The sequence below is a fragment of the Haemorhous mexicanus genome, chromosome 22 (genome assembly GCF_027477595.1).
Source record: "Haemorhous mexicanus isolate bHaeMex1 chromosome 22, bHaeMex1.pri, whole genome shotgun sequence".
NCBI lineage: Eukaryota > Metazoa > Chordata > Aves > Passeriformes > Fringillidae > Haemorhous > Haemorhous mexicanus.
This window is the reverse complement of record NC_082362.1, coordinates 8842612-8865439: the sequence shown is the minus strand read 5'-3', so window position 1 is coordinate 8865439 and position 22828 is coordinate 8842612. Positions and strand designations below refer to the sequence as shown.

The 22828-nt window shown below is 46.1% G+C and overlaps 1 protein-coding gene across 4 annotated transcripts; it reads left to right on the top strand.

Annotated features, from left to right (window-relative positions):
- Positions 1 to 650: 650 nt before the first annotated feature.
- On the top strand, positions 651 to 22313 carry TRIM37 (tripartite motif containing 37). Of its 4 annotated transcripts, none has more exons than XM_059865688.1 (26): positions 651 to 842; positions 2082 to 2183; positions 3508 to 3548; positions 4112 to 4228; positions 4510 to 4597; positions 5422 to 5544; positions 6919 to 7042; positions 8109 to 8176; positions 8665 to 8789; positions 9460 to 9510; positions 9766 to 9847; positions 11193 to 11269; positions 11658 to 11837; positions 12372 to 12486; positions 12597 to 12809; positions 13173 to 13309; positions 14003 to 14100; positions 15063 to 15263; positions 16915 to 17226; positions 17769 to 17897; positions 18336 to 18510; positions 19189 to 19301; positions 20731 to 20844; positions 21188 to 21266; positions 21384 to 21462; positions 21725 to 22313. In XM_059865688.1, the coding sequence occupies exons 1-25, from the start codon at positions 822 to 824 to the stop codon at positions 21424 to 21426; spliced, it is 2928 nt and encodes a 975-aa protein (XP_059721671.1). In that variant the 5' UTR covers positions 651 to 821; the 3' UTR covers positions 21427 to 21462; positions 21725 to 22313. The 4 variants fall into 4 exon arrangements, with proteins under 4 accessions (XP_059721671.1, XP_059721670.1, XP_059721673.1 ...); XM_059865687.1 differs by having other exon boundaries at positions 20692 to 20844; XM_059865690.1 differs by lacking the exon at positions 21188 to 21266.
- The last annotated feature ends 515 nt before the right edge of the window (positions 22314 to 22828 follow it).

Genomic DNA, 22828 nt, shown 5'->3' with positions numbered 1-22828 from the left:
ATAACTTGATTTTATGGTGGCTGTGCCAAGTGTGCCCTTTTAGGAGTAACTAATCAGTTTCAAGCAATTATTCAGTTTCACAAACTGATTTAGTAGTTTTTAACCACATTGATCTTCTAGTAGAGGACTCAATCCCTGCACAACCAATAGCAGCGTTAAATATTGAATTTAAAGCTGGCCATAGTAACTGAAGGCAGCGGGATGGAAACCCATCCCTGCTCCTGGAACCCTGCAGACAGGGAAGAATAAAGAAAAATAATAACAAAAATAATGAAAAATAAAGAAAATAAAAGGAAAATAAAGGAAGATCCGAGGATGGGGCTCTCTCCTCGCCGGTTCCCCTCAGGCACCTCTTAACCCTAACCCTAGGCCTGACCCCATCCCTAACCTGGGTAGGAAAAGCAGCCTTGGGCTAGGGCTGGTTCCCAGACAAAAGCGGTGCAGGCAGCCATGTTGTGGCAGTTCTGCGCTCCCCTTGGGATGCCTTTGGCAGCTGCAGCGTGCCTGGAGCTCTGGGCTCTCTGGTTTCAAACCCCTAACCCTAGATCTAGGTCTAACCCCAACGCTCAGCAGTGACCGCAGCCCGCTCGCCTCTCGCTCCGCCTCGCCCGTTTCGGGCGGTCCCGCGCATGCGCAGCGCGGGCGGGGCGGGGCGGTCTCGCTGCCGCGGTCACGGCCCGGCGGGTGCGCGGGGCCGAGCCCAGAGAGGCGGGTTCGCTCTTCGGAACGCCGCTCCCGGAGTTTCTGCTCCTCACCCGTCGGCACGGACAGGGAGGTCGGGGACAGCCGTCCCTGCTCCCGCCGCTGGCGGAGCCGCAGCCATGGACGAGCAGAGCGTGGAGGTGAGCGGCGGGCGGGCGGGCGGCGCGCGCTCCCTCAGGGCGGTGAGGGGGCAGCGGCTGCGGCTTCTCCTCCGCACCCGCCCGGTTTAGCGGAGCCCCTCGGAGCGTCCGCGTACCCGGTGTGAGGGGGGAAAAAAGGCCCAGCGGTAGCGAACGGTGTCGGCCCGGGCGCTGGGAACAGCCTGCGGCGCTGCGGGGCTTGGCTCGGGTGGGCAGGCAGGTGGGGAGGGGGTCGGAAATGAGCGGGCGGAGCGCCGCGGGTGCCGGTTCCGGAGGTGGATGGATCCATGGAGGGATGGATGGAGACCTGGCGCACACCGAACCCGCCCTGGCACCGTGGAGGTGCAGAAATGGCTGTGAGCCTGCAGCTCAAACACCTGCTGGGGGCTGTGTCACAGCCAGGCTGGGAAGGGATGTAAAAGACCGCCTGCGATTATCTCCTTTAAAGGCATATGGTGCGTTTCAATGGCTTGTAGCTGTTAAAGAAGGCGGTAATGTGTGGGAGATATATTGGTATTCGTAAATATAAGATGTCTTTCTTTTGTGCTGATTCACAATCTCAGTGCTGTGGGGAAAAAAATAGCCCACCTGAAGGACCTTATGAAGTTCCAGAGTTATAACCAGAAGTATTATAACTCCTGTATGACGCAGGATGTAAAACTTCCTTATCAGTTAAAAATTATCAATATGGAAAGCAAACATTGCTTTCTCATTTGGGGAATGTTTTTATCACCCAAAATTGATTAAATAGGGTGGGGGAGAGTGTGGAAATAGTGGAGCTAATGCTCATGGTAGACCTTAAAAGAATATAAGTCTTATAAAATTTAAAAAAATACTCAATTCAGTTCAACACCTCTTATGTATTATGCATACATGCACTTACCATGATCTAGAAATAATTTAGTTCCAGTCCACTGTCGGCAGGTACAACATCATTTCTTCTGGCAGCTGCTCCATCCTATGTGAACACATGCAGGAATATCTAGGCTACAGAAAGGCCTGCACTGAAAGAGATAAGGCAAACAGAAAGTATTCCTTGAAGAAAGATAATGGTGTTATAAACAGGTGCTGGTGCAGTGTGGGAGAAGCTGAGGGGGAGAGTTGTGGTGTGCAGGTTGTATCTCCCTCAGAGATGTGCTGTTTGGAACAGGACAGAAACCTGGCACTGTGCCTGGGGAACAAACGCAGCCCTGGTGTGTCTGGAGCATGTTTAACAATGGTGCTAATCCCTCTTTGCAGAGCATTGCCGAGGTGTTCCGATGTTTTATTTGTATGGAGAAGCTGCGGGATGCCCGCCTGTGCCCTCACTGCTCCAAGCTCTGCTGTTTCAGCTGTATCCGGGTGAGTTTGCTTGGTTTAGTCTGTTCTTTCAAAGGTTTGAACTGAAAACTGGCTGAGCTTATGAAAACATTCTTTTCCTGGAGTTCCAAGGATTCCTTTTTTGGTTTTTTTTTTCCCCTCCTTTAGTTTCCCTTTCAAAACCTTTTATAACACCCCTGAGGAAGAAGTAGGCAGGCTGTGCATTGCCTTCAGTGCTGCTAATTATAGGCACCATCTGGAATAATTGCTTTAAGGAAGAGACACACAATGATCCCTTCTTCAGCACCTCCTGAGAGTTGGTGATGCTCTGTGGAAGATAAAAGTTGGGAAAGGAATCAGATGCTGGCTTTGCATCTGGGAAGGTCACAGCATCACCTCGTGTATCCTGGAGGTGTTTTATAATGTTTTATAATGCTGCTCAGGCTGGTGTGGTGTGATCAGGTGGGGCTAAATCTTTCTCAGGGGAGTCTGAGGCAGCACCTGAATCCTCATTCCTTTGCTGAGGCCCTGGTTCCCAGTGTATCACACTCCAGTTCCAAATCCAGATGCTGTTTTGTGTTGCTGTAGCAGCAAAAGGTTCAGCTGAGGTTTCCAGACCTCCAGTAGTATTTCCAGAAATTGGAACAGACATTCATCCTTCGCTCTGGAAGCTCTGACAAGAGCTGTAGGTGAAGGATTCGTGCTGCATATTAAGGATTTTAGTGACATATTGTTGCTGGGTGGTGAGAGATTATTCATGAGACTCTTTAAATGTAGTAGAGAGCTGACAAATATAAACCCATCAACTGCTGAGCTTTTACACTTGTGAGTTGTAGTGGGCAGGTGAAGTTCTTTGCTCAGCTGTTTGTCCCTGGAGCTTTCTGGAAGAGAAACATTCACAGGCTCCTTGTGGATTTGATCACTGAACTTCAGCCATTTAATTTGTCTATAAATAACTCAAGAGGAAGAAATAAATTACCTTGAAGACTAATTAGACTCTGAAAAAGATGCTTGTGGTGTCTTTTTCTTTCCTTTATTGAAACGTGTTCTTTAGTGTAAGACTCTGGGAATCTGCCAGGTGGGTGGTTCCTAATGCAATATTTGGTACCTCAAAATTCTCTGTATAATTTTAACTGAAGCATCTCTGACATCTGAAGACAAAGTGGTTGCTTGTTACTAAGACACAAATAGCAGCTTCTTCTGTGACTAAGTGCTTGAACAGTTAAATTGAAAATTTGCTTAACAGGGAAAAAGTATAGGAGAGCTGTAATAAAAATAAGTAACCCCTAATTAATGATAGAACATATTTGCCTGCAGTTCTTTCATTCCAGTCTGTTTAAAAAGGTTTCTCCTTTTTCCATCACAGCGTTGGCTGACTGAACAAAGAGCTCAGTGCCCTCATTGTAGGTAAGGTATTTTTAATATCAGGAATTGGGTGGATTGTCCTGTTGTGATCAGTCTCCTTTTCAGTGCAGCTTGCACTAAATTTATAGGCTTTAAAATTTTTTCAGACCTGCCTGCTGTTTCTATAAAAATTGGCCCTGGTATAATACTTCTTCTGAAATGCATCCTAGCTAAGCAGGACCTTTGTTCTTCCCACCTAACACTGCTGTGCATAGCTGGTGTAACAGGAGCAACTAGAGGGAATTCCTCTTTATATTCTTCTTTGAAAAGTCAGAGCCCAGGAGCTTCAGTTTTCAGGGTGAAAGTGTTCATTTTTAATGCCTGTAATTCACGTGGTGTGCCTGGGCAGCCATTCTGTGTGTCATTGCAGGCTGCAGTTCCCACCTCTCCCAAATGATCAAATTGACTTAATTTTTTTTTTTCCTCTTGGAATAACTAGTCCAGTTTCTGCTCTTTTTTACCTGTGACTCTTCTGGTAATGCAGAATTGAACTGAACTCACTTCAGTGCTTCTTCTTTAGCTCCTGGAGCCAAATTCCTGCTCTAACTGTGCCATCCTTCCTGCAGAGCCCCCTTGCAGCTCCGAGAGCTTGTCAACTGTCGCTGGGCAGAGGAGGTCACACAGCAGCTGGACACACTTCAGCTCTGCAGCCTCACAAAGCATGAAGAGAATGAAAAGGACAAGTAAATTGAGTGTTCTTTGCATGCAGTGTTTTGTGGTTTGGATTATAGGAGCTAATTTTAGTCATGTACTCTCTGTATCTGTGAAGGGCTTCTGGAGACAATACTGAAAGCAACGTTTATCTTACAAAAGGTTTTTATTGACTACAGCTGTTCTTCCTGCAAAAGATGTTTAATGCTTTACTTGCAGGATTGTGTAGCAAAACAAGTGAGACTGTTTAGCTGAGTTTATAGAGAATTCATAGCTATTTTCTGTGGGTGATATGTGTATTTTTTGGTTTAAGGTGTGAAAACCATCATGAGAAGCTCAGTGTTTTCTGCTGGACTTGCAAGAAGTGTATCTGCCACCAGTGTGCACTTTGGGGAGGAATGGTAAGGGGAGATGGCATGGTATGAGGGACTTTGTGTCTGACAGTGGTTTTGAAGAACTAGAAGTGCTGTGGAGCTGCTGTTGTGGCTGTTGGATTGCCATGCACATACTGCAGTTTTAGGTGTATTTATTATTTAGTAACACTGCTTGTGAAACACGATACTTTCAGCTCATAATTAGAGAAGGAAATTGAGTTTTTACCAAAACCAGGTCAAGATTACCTTCCTTGTTATAAACTTCATAATGTTTTGGACAAATTCTGTGTGGTGGGGAGAGTTTTGTGAGCAAAGGAAGAAGCCTTGCTCAGAAAACAGAGGTAACACTTGTTGTTTAATTGTCCTGGCCTCCAATCTTCAAAGCTTATTAAATTCATCAGAGTTTATCTGTCCAGTTGGGTATTCAAGGAGAAACAGCTGTTGCTGTTTGGAATGTAAGTGGTTAACAGTGTGCTGCCTTTGTTTGGGAAGGGTGTTTTAATAATAATAATAATGATAAAAATAAACCTTCTATCAATATTTGATTTGGTAAAGGATTGCACAGTGAATGAAGCAGTTTATTTTTGGAGGACTCTTGAGACTCCAAATAACTCCTGACAGGAAGCTTTGATGGAATGAGAGCCAAATTCATGGCTTCTTACAAAGGGAAGTGAAAGACTGACTTCCTACATACAATCTGCTTTGGAACCTTTCCAGAATGAGTGATGCACTCGTAGGCTTTCTTCCCTTCTCTTTCAGGAATTTAATAGGAGTGCAATAAAGTAGAAAAGCGATTCTGTATTATTCACCACCACCTCCTCCTCCTCCTCCCTTTTCTTCTCTTTGAGCAGCATGGAGGACATACTTTTAAACCACTGGCAGAAATCTACGAGCAGCATGTCACCAAAGTAAATGAAGAAGTGGCAAAGCTGAGGAGAAGACTCATGGAATTGATCAGTTTGGTGCAGGAAGTGGTAAGAAAGTTCTGTAGTGGCAAAGGAGAGCTGCCAAGTGGGAAGTGGAAGTAGTACCTGTTAGAAGGTGGTGAGATTGTCCCATAGAGTGTTGCTATGGAACACGAAAGAACACAGGCACACACCGCTGCTCTAAGGTGGAGAACAAAAGGGAAGTTTATTTCTTGACTCCAACATTTATAGATTTCCAAAAGTGACAGTGGATTGGAGGGTGACAATGCCACCTCTCCAATGCCACTGGGCAAACTAACAGTCCATTAAGTTTCTCCTCCTCCATAAAAGAGTGCAAAATAATGTGTTATTTACAGAAAGTGTGTGAGAAAGTTCTCTACAAGAATGTCAACATCAGAAGGCTTAGAAAATCAGGGTGACAATAGAGAGACTTTTTTGGTTTTTTATTTGACTTTTTTTATACTATCAGAAAGAACAAAATATTCTCAATTCTGGTTTAGAGTTAGGTAACAGAATTTTTCTTCTGGTGTGTGCTGTTTAAAAGCTGGAATTGTGACACTTCTTTGAAATACATATTTTTGTCAACACCTAAAGTGTGTTCTGTCATGCTAAATGAATACAACAATACTTTATTCTAGCAGCTTATTTTCCTTTTTCTAGGATAATAAACTGTAAATGTATTTGAGCCTGCAGGATGAGCAGCTCACCAGTTGGAAATGTGTTTGTGCACCTTCTTTTTCTCCCCTGTGGAGTAAACGTGTCAAAAATCTGATGATTGACACGTTCAGCTTGGGCAGCTTCAGTGGGGATTCCAGCAATTTGATGCAGTTTCTGGTATCCCAGGAAGAATTACTTTTGTGTTCTGTTACATTTATGATGTGTAGTTTAGTGCACATAAAACCAGGAATTTTTGAAGCAAGTTTCTGTATGACTTTTGCCCATTTTTCAGGTACTTATTTGCCACATGCACTGATAGTTTTGCTCTTCTCCAGCTCAGATGTGACTTTATAAACACAAGTGTGGTGATAAAATGCTGAGCGTTTGTGGCCTTACCCTGGCAGGGAGAAGAAGGGTGCTGGTTTTATCCATTACCACAACACTTTTCTGTTTTTACCACAAAAAATAAAACACTCTTCTGTGCTGGTTAAGTTGCTGGAGAGAAACTGGCAGCTGCATGTACAAGTCTGATCCTAAAGAATTCCCATGTGACAAATCCCTGGGTGATCAGACAACGTGGCTCAGCTTCCCAGTTACCCTTGGGGCTCTCTGAGGGATCTGGTGAAATCCCTCATCAAAAACAGCACTCCTGTTTTCCCTCTTAGGGGATTTAGGGACACTAAAAGCATTTCTGGGGTCTGAGAGTGGAGCCAGGGTGTGACTGAGGGGGAGGTGCAGCTGTGTGAAGGTTTTTGTGCCCTGCAGGAGCGGAACGTGGAGGCCGTGCGCAGCGCCAAGGACGAGCGCGTGCGCGAGATCCGCAACGCCGTGGAGATGATGATCGCCCGCCTGGACACCCAGCTCAAGAACAAGCTCATCACTCTCATGGGTGGGTATTGGCCTCTGTCAGGAGGAGGAGAAATGTCTTAACAATATGTAAATGCACTGAGAAACTTTGTTTCCCTGGGAGGGTGACTCTTTCTACCCTGTGGTGTTGGGCAAGTTGACTGCCGGCAGGAAAGTTCCACCTGCGGCAAAACTTTTGGTTAAGGATTTAGTTACTGTGGTAAGTCCTAAATTTGACATAACCAGATTATATTCTGTTAAAAACTCCTATATAATTGTGGAGAGCTAACTACATGACAAAGGCCACATAGACATGCTCTGGATAGCTGAGAATTGGAAAAGTACTGGACTCAGCTAATCTGAGGACCTGCACCTGCGAGGATGCTGTGGCCTTGAGTATAGCTGTATTATGATAACAAGGTGCTGTAGCTGAGAGTGAGACATGAGAAAAGAGATGTAAGTTGTAAAGAATGAAGAAGTAAGAATAACCAATAAATTACTTAGCTTACAGAATATGCATGAGCTTATTAGTTGTTGTGCATAAATATCTGATGCTCTTATCAATAAACGAAGCTTGCAAAACTCTCATATTGAGGGTCCTGAGCCTCCCTCACTGCGACTTATAATAACTTGGGAAACATTCCCACCTAGCTGGAAGTTATTTAGCACCTTTCAACTAAAGTCCTTTTATTTCATCCGTTATGTTGGTCAAGAAGTGCATCTTTGTAATTTGAAAATACATCTTTGTAATAGATACTCCTTTTAATGTAACTTTAATATAAGAAGGGCTTGTCTGGATAAGAGTCAAACCTGCTTTTCTTTCTGTCCATAAAAGCACCCCAGACCAACAAACCTGCCATTTCTGGGACACAGAGTGCTTAGTTACTGACTTAACCTCAAATGAGTTCTTTAGTACAGCTCTAATTAAAAATGTAGACTTGCTTTTCAGATGCTTTCTCAATCAGCCTTGGTACATGTAGAAATCCTTTACCTTAGTATGTTCTGGGGCAGCTTCCAAGTGGAAACAAAAAAAAAAAGAAAAGTACACTTTCTTAAGAAATATTGAGTAGGTGTTTGATGGGGTTTTTTAACATCTTTTCTTTAAACAGGTCAGAAGACATCACTTACTCAAGAAACAGAACTTCTGGAAACCCTGCTTCAAGAAGTAGAACATCAGGTAATTATGAAAGGAGATTAAATGTTGTGTAGATAGGCCAGCTGAGGAGGGATCTTTCTTACTTACTTTTTTTATTTTAAAAATATTAATTGATGGATATTTCTGGAGCATATATTTTCATTGATGTGGCCTTAGGTTGCACAATTTCTTCTTAAAAGTAATTGTGTGTTCTAGAGATACTCAAAGGTGTTGTGTTGCTTGAAAAAATACTGCAGGGATTAATGGCAATATCATACAAAATTACCCAGTTCTATATAAGTTAGTTTAATCTAAGGAGATACATAGTGGCTGTTGTAACTTCCATTGTGGAATTCCAGAAAATAAAATAACCAAAACCCAAAACCTCCAAGTTCCATTTTGTCATTGTGTTGTGGGTAAACTTTCTGAAGCTGTGACAAACATGTAATTCAGTTGTTTAAAACCAAAAGTGGATAAAACCTCTGATTTTTACTGAGCTACGTTTTTTTCCCTTCTTTTTCCCCTCCTAGTTACGGTCCTGCAGCAAGAGTGAGCTGATATCCAAAAGTTCAGAGATCCTGATGATGTTCCAGCAGGTCCATCGGAAGCCCATGGCCTCGTTTGTCACCACTCCTGTCCCCCCAGACTTCACAAGGTGAGCATTGCACTTCTGTCCTGTTTATTCAGTGTTTAAAAGCATGTTTGAAGTACCTAAGAGGAGTTTCCTCTTAACTTACTCCTTGTAGTAAGCTGTGCTGCAAGTGGGCTTTTCTGTCCCAGCAGGGCTTATTTTGTGTCTGTAGTCCCTGCTGAGGAGTCAGTACAGTGGATTCCAGCTCACAATTTTTTTTTTCTCTTTTACACATAGTTTACTGATTTGTCCTTTTTTCTCTTATTATTGGGTCATTCAGTATTTAATTGCCAGGCTCTCATGAGATGCCTCTGTAGGTCACCTTAATTCTGAATATACAGCTAAAATCACTTTATAGCACAATTCTTCATCAGAAGAATGCTGCTGGTACTGGGTTCTGAGGGAGCCTGTGCTGAAAAAATGTCACCAAAAAATGAAAAGTCAGAGAATTCTCACGAATTCCTCAGCAAAAATTGGTTTGGTCTTGGTTTAAATCTGAATGTTTAAATAAACAGTGGCACCAAGGTATCTCTTCCTAAGGAGACTTATAAATGGAATTATGCTGCAATAACCCAATGTAGTGCTGATGGCTCTGGTGACCTGAAACACCTAAGGTTCTTCTGCAGATTGCAAAAGCTGGGATTTCTAATGCCATGTTATTCAAGTGTAATATATTTATTCTTTCCCCACACAGTGAATTGGTTCCAGCCTATGACTCAACTACATTTGTCTTGGAAAACTTCAGGTAAGAATATCTTTAATTACTGGCAATATTGGCAGCATCCTTCTGTTCCTTCTGTACATGAGAAATGTTATTTAAAACACAGAACAACCTCAAACAGTGAGATGTAGACTAAACTATGGGAATTTCGTTAAAAATATCTTGTTTACTAGGTGAACAGTCATTTTCCATGATAAAGACAATTCTCTGTGCAGCTCCTGGCTCCATGAGGGTTTTGCTTTGTCCCAGTACCAAATGTTTTTCCTCCTGTCTCACCAGCACCCTGCGGCAGCGAGCGGATCCTGTGTACAGCCCTCCCCTGCAGGTGTCAGGACTGTGCTGGAGATTAAAAGTTTACCCGGTGAGTTTTGTCTTCAGCTGGAGCTGTTATCCCATCTCAGCTCATTCCCAGGCTTTCCAGTAAGGAATCACGTTTGTCTCATGCTGTATATGAAAAGCTGTAGGAAAAGAACATTATTGATCTCCAGCCTTTGGAGAGTTCCCTCCCTGCCTCCAGAACTCCAGTGAGAGCATGCTCAGTAGAGTTTGGTTAATTTAGAAGCAATTAAAGATGGGTCCTACTGATATTGCAGAGGAACTTTGCTGGAAATTTTAATGTCTCAGGGACTTTTGCAGATGTTCCTTACAGAACTGAGGTATAGAGTAACTTACCCTGTTTGAGTGCTACTTCCTGGGGAAGGTGGGAGGAGAACCAAGCATTTGTTCTTGACTCTGCATCCAGATTAAAACTGGACATTAAAATGTGTATTTTGCTATGCCACTTCAGTGGGCTGAATATTCCAGTTTCTGAAGCTTTGTCCATGTTGGAATGTTGACCCCCAAGCTGGGATCTTCCCACATTCCCTGCTCTGGTCAGTGCTGCTCCTGCAGCTGTGTGGAGAAGGAGGAGTTTGGTGGTGGAGCAGCAGCTCTGTCTTAGTGATTCTTGTGGCATCCTTGAGAATTGGCTCCATAAGTTAAGCCCATGGGTGCCCAGAATTGAATTATTGCAGTGCAGAGGTGGAACTGTGGGCAAGTTTCCACAGTACTGTAAATTCAGGATTAGCTACCTGAGCTGTGCTGTCAGAAGGCATTAAAATTTATTTTTTCAATGGTAAGTTGAAATGTTTCTTCAAGCTGGAGGATTCAAGTTGAGCCATTCTTCATCCTTGATTCAGGTGAGTGTGATGGAGGTTTTGCTGTATTTTTTCCTTGACTTCTGATGACTCTAATATTTCTCAGTTAACTGCCCTAACTTTTCATGTTGCATGGGATTTTTTTCCTGAACAAATTGCTATTTTCTCAAAAATTAAGTTGCTTTGAAATGTGACTGTATGTAAAATATTTCAGAATTAATGTTTAACCTAAAATAATATTTTTCTGATACATTAAGTGTTTGTCTATTCAGACTTCCACTTAATCAAATACCTAAAGTGTTAATGGAGTAATTAAAGCTTTGTCTTGAGATTTATTTCTGAGATACCAATACTAGACTGTGAATGTGCTTCTTGTTGATTTGTGTTACAGTAGGAGGTCACTAAAAATCATAACTGTAACATCCAAAGTAGATTCCTGCTGCAAATCCAGGGTTGATTGAAGCTGTTTTCTAAACTTCTCTAAGTCTTCTGTATCAAATTGTTTTGGTTTTTTAATTTTTTCTGTTTTTTCCTTTCTATTTTTAATCAATGTCTCGATTTTATTTCAAGGATGGAAATGGAGTCGTTCGAGGCTACTACCTGTCAGTGTTCCTGGAGCTGTCTGCTGGATTGCCAGAGACATCCAAGTAAGCAAAGCTGCAGTAAGAACAGATGTTGGGGTTTTTCTGTCAGAGACTGCAGAGCCCTTTGAAAAAGAATGGTGAGACTTCCGTTGTCCGCTGAGCTTTGACTCAGGCACAGAGATAATATTTTAAAGTTGTTACTCAGTGGCTCTCTTGAGATAAAAAAGAAGGTGGTGAAACAGCTGATAAGAGTATCTGTGTAGTAGTTCAGCCCTGGAGTTCACTCTGCTCCCCATTCCTGCTCTCTTTTATTTTTCACTGTTTATTTAAGTGTCCAGTAAAATTTTAGGCCTGACACACTCATTCAGCTGGACAAGAAAGTGCAGCTCTTAAACCACTCAGCAATTCTGACATCTTTGGGTCCAAATCCCTGTTCCTTTCCCCTGGCCAGGTATGAATACCGTGTGGAAATGGTTCACCAGTCCACCAATGACCCCACCAAGAACATCATCCGGGAATTTGCCTCTGATTTTGAAGTTGGGGAGTGCTGGGGCTACAACCGCTTCTTCCGCCTGGACCTGCTGGCCAACGAGGGCTACCTGAACCGGCAGAACGACACCGTGATCCTCAGGTGGGCTCCTGCTCTCCTCCCCAGGGGGCACCACAAGCCTGCAGCTGAGACAGGGAGTCATTTACCTGTTTGAATTGAAAATATTGGTGGCGTGTTTTGTTCCACATGGATTTCACTCTCGGCGGGTTGAAAGAAGGAAATGTGCTAAAGGGAGTTGGGGAGTGTTTTGAGTGTATCTTGCTTTGAGGAGTGGCTGCTCCTGGCATTAATAAGGGTTAGAGATCTGTAGCTACCAGAATTAAAGGAAAAAGGTGCTTTCTCCCCCTCTTTAGAAACAGTTTTAATGAGCATTGGACAACTTTGGGTATAAAAGTCTGGGAGTCCCTGCTACAGAAGTCACTGTGGCCAGTCAGGGTGTTCAGGACACCAAGTCCACAAGGACCTGTTGTCTGTTAGGTCTATTTCACCACTAGATTTTAGGTTTTAATATTTTTGTGCAGGGATTTTTGGATGGAGGGAGGGACATTTAAAAAAAAAAAAAACTCAAACCAAACAAACTCCCTCAAAAACCCCTTTTCAAATGTTCCTTTGAAGGTTCCAAGTGCGCTCACCAACCTTCTTCCAGAAGTGCCGGGATCAGCACTGGTACATTGCTCAGCTGGAAGCAGCTCAGACAAGTTACATCCAGCAAATAAATAACCTGAAAGAAGTAAGTGGGATGTTTGTGAATGTACAATCACCTCTTGGAGTGTCTCTGCAAGTCAACAAAGGTGCTTGATTGGCTGCTGCTGCTCCATTGTTATTTTTGTGCTCTTCCAGAGGCTCGCGATTGAGCTGTCCCGGACTCAGAAATCCCGAGGGGTTTCCCCTCCAGACACTCACCTCAGTCCCCAGAATGATGAGGGCTCAGAGACAAGAGCAAAGAAATCTGGGCAAAGCATTGAAGCACTGCTTGAGAATTTCACTGCTCCAGGATTGGCACGGGAGAACAAGGAGGAGGAGGAAGAGAAGACTCAGCAGGAAGACTTAAATGTAGGAGTTCTCTGTTTATGTGCAGCTTTCTTGGATAAGGCAGCAATAGAAACAGGGGAACTTGTGAATTGTAAATGAGGTTTATTATCCTTGCTGTGGAAATAGGAGATGACACACTTGAGAGCTGTGAGTGAGAGGTGACTCCAGAGAGATGTTCCAGAACTGAGCTAAAAGATCCTACCACAAAAAGTCTCCAAGTTGCAGTGAAAAATCTGATTTGTGTTTGTTCTTTAATGTGCTTTGAGAGCCTTCTCACTGCTGTGTGATAGTGACACTGGGGACAGAGTGTGTCTGTTCATGCTTTTGGGGATGCATCAAGGTGCTGCTGAATGTTTCTAGATCAAAAACCTGTTTTTCCTGCAGCACGAGCTCTCAGATGGTGACCTGGATATAGATCTTGCTGGAGAAGATGAGGTGAACCACCTTGATGGCAGCAGCTCTTCAGCAAGTTCAACAGCAACCAGTAACACTGAAGAAAATGATATTGATGAAGAAACTATGTAAGTAACAAAAAATGTCTTTCAGATCATCCTGTACCCAGGATAATCATCCTAATTCCAGTGGGAACTGAGTAATTTGCTGGGGTGTGTGGGATTCCAGTGTGATTTAGGAGGTGGTTCCTATACAGGGAACAACACAAACTCATAGAGTTAGTGCTAAACATTGAATTTTTGGTCAGCTAATTAGTGTCTTTCTGATCTCTTTATTTACGTTAGTGCTGCACTCTGTCTTTGACAAGTGATAATCTGTGAAGGTTCTTTCCCAAAACACTATTAAGGAATCTGTCTCAGCTCTGTAACAGAGTAGAGGTCTGGTTCTGGGAAGTGTTGCAGTAGTAGGAGAGTGATGATGAGGACAGGTACTTAAATTAGGAAATTCACGACTGAGCAGAGCTGATGTCAAATCCTGGAATCTTAATTAAAACATGACAATCTGCTGCTGCACTTACAAACACTGGAGTTTGCAGCATCACATTTTGCAGTCTAGGTGCATACAGCACTTTTGGCCTCTTGGGTAACGAGACAGTCATTTAATTACTACACTTCCTTGTTCAACTTGGCTGGCTTGGAATGCAGGAAATACAATTTACAGCAGTTTATGTTGTTCTTTGAGGTTTGTGCCACAACATTTAACAAGAGCTGAGGAAAGCTAACAGTTGTGTTATCCTTTTCCCACCCTGATCACCCCTGAAGGTCTGGAGAGAATGATGTGGAATACAGCAGTACTATGGAGGTGGAAGAGGTAGAGATCATGGAGGATGAAGCAGCTGCTGCCACTCCTGGAGCATCAGGTATGAAAAATGACTCCAGAATTCCCATAAAAGTGAAACGCTGCTGGATTCCTTCCCCTGCTCCTCCTGGAAGCAAAGCCAAGCTGTGTGTTCTGCAGGCAGTTCTATTTTGGGAACTGCTGCATCATGTGGTTTGTACTGATTATTGCAGTGTAGCAGAAACACTTCATTGGTTCAATAAAAAAGAAGGGGGGAGGAAATCTGAACGTGCTGGTTTAAAAATGATGTCAAAGTTTGGAGGGCAGCTTTGAAATTCCTTGTGTTCCAATCAATAGGAGACTGACAAGGAATTTTTACTGATGTCAGGGTGACCTCTGAGTGGGTGACACATTCACTTGGGGTATAGGCACTGCAAGCCCAGATAATTTGGAGGAAAGGAAGTAAAGAATCCTCACAAGTCAAGCAGAAATACATTTTAAATAAGTTGTTCTGGGATTTTTTGCAGCCTGGAGATGATCACAGCCCAAATCAGCCACAAGATTCTGAAAGAAATGTATATCTGTATGGAATATAGGGAGATATTGTGGAATCTGAGTATATTTATTTAGGACAAAGATACCAGAGCTGTGTTTGTGCTGCTGTGAAAGTCTCTTTGTGCTTGAAGGACAGAATTCCCTGTTTTGAAGTTCTGGAGGTCAGGGAGGGTCGTGTTTGTCTCCTTACTCCTTTGGAGTAACTCTAATCTTTGTATTGATTTGTTAACAAATCTGTTCATTAAGAGATTTTTATAAAGAGGTATGAAGTGAAACATTTCCCCATTTCCAGCTGGTTTTGTCTTACTCTTTAATTAGCAGCACATCTGATTGCTTTCAGCATCCAGAAATCCACGAAATACCCATGTCTCCTTAATTTCATGGGATAAATGAATTCCTAACCTACTTGTGTGACTCTCTTTGTTTTTCCCAGGTAATAAAGCCCCCCCTGTGTCCCACAGCTCCCACCTTTGTGTCTCTCCTGCTCAGGTACCAGCCACAACTTCAGCAGTGCCAGTGGCAGACCCTCTCGGCGGGGAGCCAGCGCCCTGGGCTCCACAGCCAGCAGCAGCCTGCTGGACATTGATCCCCTCATTCTAATCCACTTGTTGGACCTAAAGGACAGAAATGGCATGGAAAACCTCTGGGGCCTTCAGCCACGTCCTCCTGCCTCTCTTCTGCAGAGCAGAGGTAACTACACCACGGGTCTGATGGTTTCATTCTGCCTGGAGATGCAGGGGATGACTGAAAAGCCCCTTCTCTGCAAGGGGGTGGCACTGGAGGCCAGCCCAGCACACAATTCTGTGCTGAGGCAGCAGCTCCACCTCTCCCTGCACACAGCTGGAGTGGCTGGGAGTACTTGGAGCATGGTGCAAGCCAAAAAGATAAATCCTGGAATTTAGAGGCCATTAGAGCTAGAAAAATGTGAGTAGTTGTAAGGGCTGAAAAAGGAAAAAAAAAAAAAAAAAAAAAAAAAGAAAAATGGATCAAAATGTCAGGAGCCAAAAATAGTGATGGTATTTAAATAATTGAGGAGTTTTTGTGGTTCAGTTGGGAGCCTTGACCCGAAAATACCAATTAACTCCATGTGCAGCAGCAGAGCTGGCAGCCCTGGCACCTCTGGCTCTTCCTGGAGGTTGCTTGTTCCTCTTGTAGTGAGGAAATAAGTTTAGTATTGAGGTTTGATTGAATTTTGTCATGATTGACACTTATTTGAACTGCTGGCCCAGAACCATTTGGTGACTTTTTAGAACAGAAAGAGAAATAAATGTTCCTTTGCTGCAAGTGATGCTTGGGTTTGCTGCCACAATGCCATTGGTGGAACTGAATTTAAAAGCTGGCTCAAACTCTTTGTTCCTTTGTCATTAGCTTTTTAAATGGGGTTACATAAACAGCCATCAGTTTTCAGTGAATGTAATCCATATTTCCAAAAATGGAAGTCCCTTCTAGAAGAAGTAAAAAAAAAAAAAGGGAACAGCACATGAACTGAGAGTCCCAGTTCTGTTTTGCTTTTGGAAAAAGGAGCCTTTTTCCCTGGACAAAAGGAGCTCAGGAGAGGGCAGTGCACTTTATGCTGTGCCACTCAGGCAGGGTGAAGCTCTCCTGTTGTGCTGAGCTGTGTGAATCTTCAGCCACTGACCACAGCCAAAATCACCTGTTGTGTGCAGCTTCCCTTGGGGTTTGGCTGTTCCCAGTCAGATTGAACTTGGTCAGTCAAGACAAAGCTGCTGTTCCATTTGGAGTTTGCCAGACCTCACCTCCTGAGGTGAAGGTTTCTAAGAGCCACTTGACTTTACAGATTGGAACAGCTGAATTTGCAGAGAAACACAGATTTTATAACACTTCAGACAGATCCAGGTTGATCTAATTCCAGCTGAGCAGCACAGAGCCTTATTCAGGTGTTGGCTGCTCAGCCTGCTCTTCTGTGAGGTGCTTTAGGGAATTCCTTCCCTAGCTGCAATTTCTTTGAGTTCTCTGTGTTATGAGATATTGGTGGTCTGAGAATCTTCTACACAAATTCAACAAGTTTTATAAAAACAAATTTGATATGAACTGGCAGCGTGGCTGGCAAGGTGGTGGCTCAGGTGTCACCAGAATTCCTGCAGCTCTCTGGGAATCTCCCAGTGAGCAGGACTGGGGACCTTCCTCCCTGACTGGGAACAAAACCCTGCTGTGCCAGCAGCTTGGCAGTGCCTGCAGCCTCAGTGTGGTGCAGTGCCAGGACAGAATGTGTGTCCCTCACTCTCACAGCAGGACAAAAGGTGCAATTCTTAGGTGTCCATGTTTATCTGAGACTGGTTTTCCTTACCTGCTGTGCTCTCTGCCTGTTCCTTTGGCAAAGCCTCATCCTACTCCCTGAAGGATCGAGAGCAGCGCAGGCACCAGGCCATGTGGAGGGTGCCCCCAGACCTGAAGATGCTGAAAAGACTCAAAACCCAGATGGCAGAAGTTCGGAGCAAGATGTCTGATGTGAAGAACCAGCTGTCTGAAGTGAGGAGCAGCAATGCTGGCTCAGGGGAGGGACAGCCCAGCTTCTTCTCCATCGAGCAGGGGGCCCTGGCTGCCTGTGGCACTGACAGCTGCAGCAAGCTGCAGGAAATCGGGATGGAGCTGCTGACCAAGTCTTCAGTCACCAGTTGTTACATAAGGAATTGTAAGTGCATGGACAAGGGGGATTTAATCACCCTTCCAGGTGCTTCACGTCCCCAGGCAGTTCCTCATACTCGGGTTCAGCTGGAAGATCAGAAATGTAAACCTGCCCTGCCCTTCCAAACACCAGAGCTGACCCCACAGGCACTGCCAGACCTGATGCAGTGACAAAGTCCTGAGGTTTAACCCAGAGTCAGACTGGTCTGAGCTGGTCACTCCCTTGCACCAGGCCCATCTGGGAACTCGAGAGAGCAAATCACAACAGTCCAGCCTGGCTGAAATCTAAAATGCAAGGAAGCCAGGGTTTGGGTTTGTCTATCATTTATATTCTCATGGTGGGTGGAGCTTGAAGGATGTCCCAGTGGAGGGAAGTGAAGGTGAGTTGTGCAGCCCAGGCCTCTGACAGGAGGCTGTGGAAGGATTTTGTGCAGGGCTGGGAGTTCATAAACGATGGGAATGATGTGGAGCTTCACTCACAGCAGGCATCAGGCCAGGGTACAGCAGTGCTTTGACTGAACACTGTCACATTTTTACACTTCTTTGCAGCTGCCAGTAAGAAAAGTTCCTCAGCCAAGCCCCTTCGCTCGGGAGCTGCTGGGAGCCTGTCCCTGAGGAGAGCCATGGACAGTGGGGACGGGAACCTGCGCCTGAAGGGGGACAGCCACCCTGCTGAGGGTACCTGTCACTGAGGGGGGACAGCCACCCTGCTGAGGGTACTGGGACACAGGGGGGACAGCCACCCTGCTGAGGGTACTGGGACACTGAGGGGGGACAGCCACCCTGCTGAGGGTACTGGGACACTGAGGGGGGACAGCCACCCTGCTGAGGGTACTGGGACACAGGGGGGACAGCCACCCTGCTGAGGGTACTGGGACAGAGGGGGGACAGCCACCCTGCTGAGGGTACTGGGACACTGAGTGGGGACAGCCACCCTGCTGAGGGTGCTCCAGTAAGAATTTTATGGCAGAGCTGCTCCTGAGTTGCACGACGCCCTTCCTTCAGTGCAAGCACAGGGAACCCCTGACACAGAAATGGGTGTTCTGCTCCTCTCCAGCGTTCCGAGGAGGAGGAGGGGAGGATCCCAAGGATCTCATTTGTGCTCTCCCTGCTCAGGAGGCCTGGGGAGCTCCAAGCTGGGTGCTCGGCCCCACGCTCGGGCCCTGGCCGGCCCCGAGGCGCTGCCCAAGCAGGAGGAGCCGCCCTGTGAGGGATCAGACTCTGAGCTGGGAGCTGCTGCCTTGAATGGCTTGGCTGCTGTGGAGAAGAACAGAAAAGTCGCTGCTCTGGGGTAAGGGTTTCTTCGTTTTCCCTCTTATCTCCTCCCCCCACCTTCCCTTGATCTGCAAAAACCCCACAATCTCCTAAAACCAGGTGCTCGTAGCATGAAAGAGAAATTACTTTGAAGTTTACTTGGTTGCTGCTGTTCCCTCTGGACAGCAATTTTTGGGTTTAGAACTAGGTTACAAGTTGCCTTTTTTCTTTTTCTTTTTTTTTTCCTCTTCATTTTTCTCTTTTTTTGATCAGCTCTGGCTGGAGTCTGACACTTGGAATTGAAAGGCAGCCCAGGTCTGCTTTCCCACTGTTCCATGCAAAATACCGTCTAACTGACATTTAATCACTTTTGATTTCCTCATTTAAGATGAAGTTTTTCACTCTAACTCAATTTTTCAGCCATTTCATGATAATTCTCTGATGGCCACCTAAGCAAAGGGCAATGGAGTTTTCAGGTTATTTTTTCTAAATAAGTAGAGTCACCTTTTTTGGAAAAACATTCCATTTTTTCAAGGTTTTTTGATAGATTTAGAAATACTAAAATGTTAAAAACAGCTGGAAGTTTAAGTGAGTGTGCAGAAGACTTAAACAAGGAGTAAAACTCAATGTAGCACCAAAAGGCTTTATTTCCACACTGAGCTCAGGCTGAATTTCTAACGTGAGGTTTTGTATTTCTCCTCAATTCTTTCCCAAGCTCAAACTCCAAGGGATGTCGGGCAGAAGGAGCCCATCCTGGTGGCCTGGAGAGCAGCTCTGAGCCTGGGGAGCTGCAGGGCTCTGAGGGAGCCTCTGCAGGAGCAGAGGAAGGTAAATTGGGGTTTGGGGGAGCAGCTGCAGCGTGGCCGCGCTCCGGGCGCTGCTGCTGCGCCTCTGGGCCGGGCAGGGAGCAGAGAAAAACCCCCCAAGAGCTGCTTCCATGGCTGCTGAGCTCTGCTGTCAGCTGGAGAATAAATCTCAGTGAGCTCAGAAGATCTCTGTGTGGCTCCTGTCGGGGCTGTGGCTCTCTGGACAAGCAGCTGCTTTCTGTACCTTGAGGCAGCTCCAGGTCTTTGCTTTGCTGTGCAGTGGCCTTGAAGTTGTTCATGTCCAGTTCAAGTAGTACCAGTGACCTTGGCTGGTAGTTCTGCTGCCTTCAGGGACAGCCCCCCGTGGAAACTTTCTCCACAGCCACACAAGAGCCTCTCCAGCACTTGAGTCCTGCTGGGTGTTGTGGTGCATAATCCAGTTTCCTTAGAGACTTGAAGGAAAGTTTTCCCCCTCCCTTCCTGCATCCTCTCCATGCTGGAAAAAAATAACACTGCTTTTTTTTTTTCCCTTCTGAAAGTCCACATAGAGTTTTTCTTATCTTGCTAAAACTCTCCTGCCTTCCACCCCTGCACTAATTTGAATTTCAATGACTGGATTGTAGCACAAAGCCTATATTAAGGTGCCAGCATCCATCTCGAGCTGCAGTGTGCAATATTGTGTGGGAGTTGGCATTTACAGAAGGTCTCTCAGTGACAAAACTGAATTTCTGCTCTTAGTCACTGCAGCATGATCGTGATGTGCTCCTGCAGTTCTGCTCTCAGAGCAGGGAGCCCAATAGGAAAACGCTTTAGAAACTGAAATACTTCATTGTTAAAAACCCCAGGAAGCAAATATTACAGGTTTTTTTTCCCTTCAGAGGAAAAACTACAGTAGAATTGGCCCCTCACTTTGCCTTTTCTTAGCAATGAGTATCAGGCTTTAAGAAGCAGAGCCAAGCAGACCCTGTGCTGTCCAGGGACAGTTCTGGCTGCCCAGTGCACACCCGGGGTCATCACCTGGAGTCACCAGAGCTCTGCTTCTGCTTTGGAGGGGAGATTTGTTATGTGAGACTCAAAGTCACTGTTGCTGCTGGAAGGCTCTGTAGGCCCACCTGCCCCTCAGGTTGTGCTGCCTTTTAGCTCCCAGAAGAGCAACTTTTATTTTCTGTCCCAGTTGCAGAGTAGGCTGAGCAGCTCAGCTGGTGACACACAGGACAAACCCAGCTGTGCTGAGGGCTGGTCCCCAGTGCTCCATCAGACCCCTGGGTGCTTGGGACGTGCTCCTTCCCTCTGCTCTGACACCAAATCCCAGGAGCTGGCAGGAACTCTTCCGTGGGACACAGTCAGCCATTTCAGCTGTGCAGATCCTGCTGCCATCTCTGTGCCCTGGCTGTCTCTGGTCTCTCTTGCAGATGGGCTGTGTCAGAAGCATGTCTTTTACGTCCTGCCAGGGATAAGCAGTGACAGTGACATTGAATGTGACACGGAAAATGAGGAGCAGGAAGATGCCACCTCTCCCTCAGAGGTGTTCAACCAGGCCTTCTCTGTCCAGCCCTCCAGTGAAGGTAGAGCTGCTGGAGCCTCTCTTCCCCAACATTCCCAGTCTTCCCAGAGCTCCTCAGATGCAGATCCCTGGGAGGGGGGGCTGGGGAGGTGTTAAAGCTCCAAGTGCCAGGAAGATTTGGAACTCTTCTCTTGGGATCCCAATTAAAACAGCTCAAAACAGGAGAGGGAAACTCTTGCTAGCCTTGAGAAGTCACTTGAGGTGCATCTCCTGGGAAAGGCTGGAAAACCCAGAGCTCCAGTTCCCAGCTGGAGCTCCCTGTGTGCCAGGATTGGCACTGTAAGTAGGCTAATTCCAGGGAGGTAACCACTGCCTTAGACATGGATTTGCATCTTGATTGGCAGGAATGTGCTTCCAGCAGTTCACTGGAGCTTCAGAGAGTCCTCTGGTTGAGCTTTCACTTCCATCCAATGGATCAAAGCTGTGAGGCCGGGGGGTGAAGTTGTGCCCTGAGTGAGGGGAGGGGAGGGAGCATTCCCTGGCTCTGCAGTGCTCACTGGGAGGGTGACTGGGCTTTGCTGGTGCTGTGTTCACCCTCAGGGCACTCCTCGGCGTTACCAGACGGGGATCAGGCCAGTTCTGAGGATCTCAACTTTGTCCCTGCAGATGACAGCACCAGGTAACTGGGAAGGTTCTCCTTGGGGCTGCCCCTTCCCTGTGCTGCTCCAGGAGCTGCAGCCACGGAGCCACTGCTCAGCCTGTGCCAGGATCCTGAGCTCCCTCTGGCTCTCAGGCAGTCTGGGAAGGAGGGAGGGAGGGCTGAGCTCTAAATTGACTGGGTTGAAGCAGCTGGCATAAAATTTTAACTCTTAGATTGTGTTTGAAGCCTTCAAACTGCTCCAGCAGGAGTTCTCAGTGCACACTGCCTTTGTTTGGAGCAGGTAGAGCGTGGGCTCGGGGCCTGAAGATCCATGGCTGCATCCCTGGGAGAGGTGTGTGAGTCCCTGGAGCTGAGCCCTGGGCTGTGCCCTCTCCACTCTGGTTCTTCTGCCATTGTCTTACCCTGCCCCGGGGCACGAGGACCTTTGCAGGGCTGGCCCTGAGGGCTGGCACTGCTGCTCCACCAGCCTCAGCTGCTCTGAGGAGTCTGGGGAAGGTGCTGAGCCCCAGCCCGGGGTGAGTGTCCTGCTGTGCCACTGGAATGAGCAGCGTGTGGCTGTCCTTTGGAATGCTGGGGTGGCTCCAGAGCTGGGGGAGAACAGCCACCACTCCAGTTGTTTTCCCCAGTTGGTGACGTGGACCAACCACACCCATTGCCAAACTCTTTGTTGCATTTTGAGCCGCTGAAGTCCTTGTGAAGCTCCTCTGAGAGCTGATGCCTGGTCAGTGACAAAGCATGAGCCCTGTCAGTACCTGCCTGGTGTTGTCCTCGTGTGGCTGCCTGTGCCCTGTGTCCGTGTGAATGTGCTCTACAACTCCTAGTTTAAAACTGTTTGCACTTTGTTAATAAAATGAATGTTGAAATCTGAATTTCAGGTGTTTTGTGTGTGGATAAGTAAAATGGTGGAGGCTGTCAGGGTCAGCTCCACTCACTGCAACACCTGGCTGTGGGTGGAGGGACTTTTCCCTGTCACTTTTTTCCCTTAATTATTCAGCAAAAAGCACTAAAACCCCTCAGGGATTCTGTTTGTGGAAGCCAGACCAAATGCTGAAATCTCCTTGATTCAAACAGGAATTGAGAAGGAGGCAGAGTTTTCCCCAGAGTTGCTTTGTTACTGCAGAGGGAGCAGATGCTGGGCCAGGGCCAGGCCACAGCCTGGAGGTGCCTTGGGAGTGTTGGGGCTGTGGTGGTCACCCAGCTCAGTCCCTGGAGCCGTGGAGCTCTGCTTTGCTCCCACTGAGAGGCACAGGGGCTGCTCTGGGGCTGGGCCCAGCTCTTGGAGGGCTCAGAGAGGAGCTGGTGCTTTGCTCACCTTTTATGGGCAGCTTATTCAGAGCTGCTTGGGAAAGGGGCTTGGAAGACATTGACCTCCTTGGGCTGTGCC

Bases quoted from the DNA above. Each gene is read 5' to 3' on its own strand.
- TRIM37 (XM_059865687.1), top strand. From the start codon at position 822: ATGGACGAGCAGAGCGTGGAG. The intron at 2,184-3,507 runs GTGAGTTTGCTT...TTTCCATCACAG, and splicing joins GCTGTTTCAGCTGTATCCGG to CGTTGGCTGACTGAACAAAG. The intron at 4,229-4,509 runs GTAAATTGAGTG...TTTTGGTTTAAG, and splicing joins GAAGAGAATGAAAAGGACAA to GTGTGAAAACCATCATGAGA.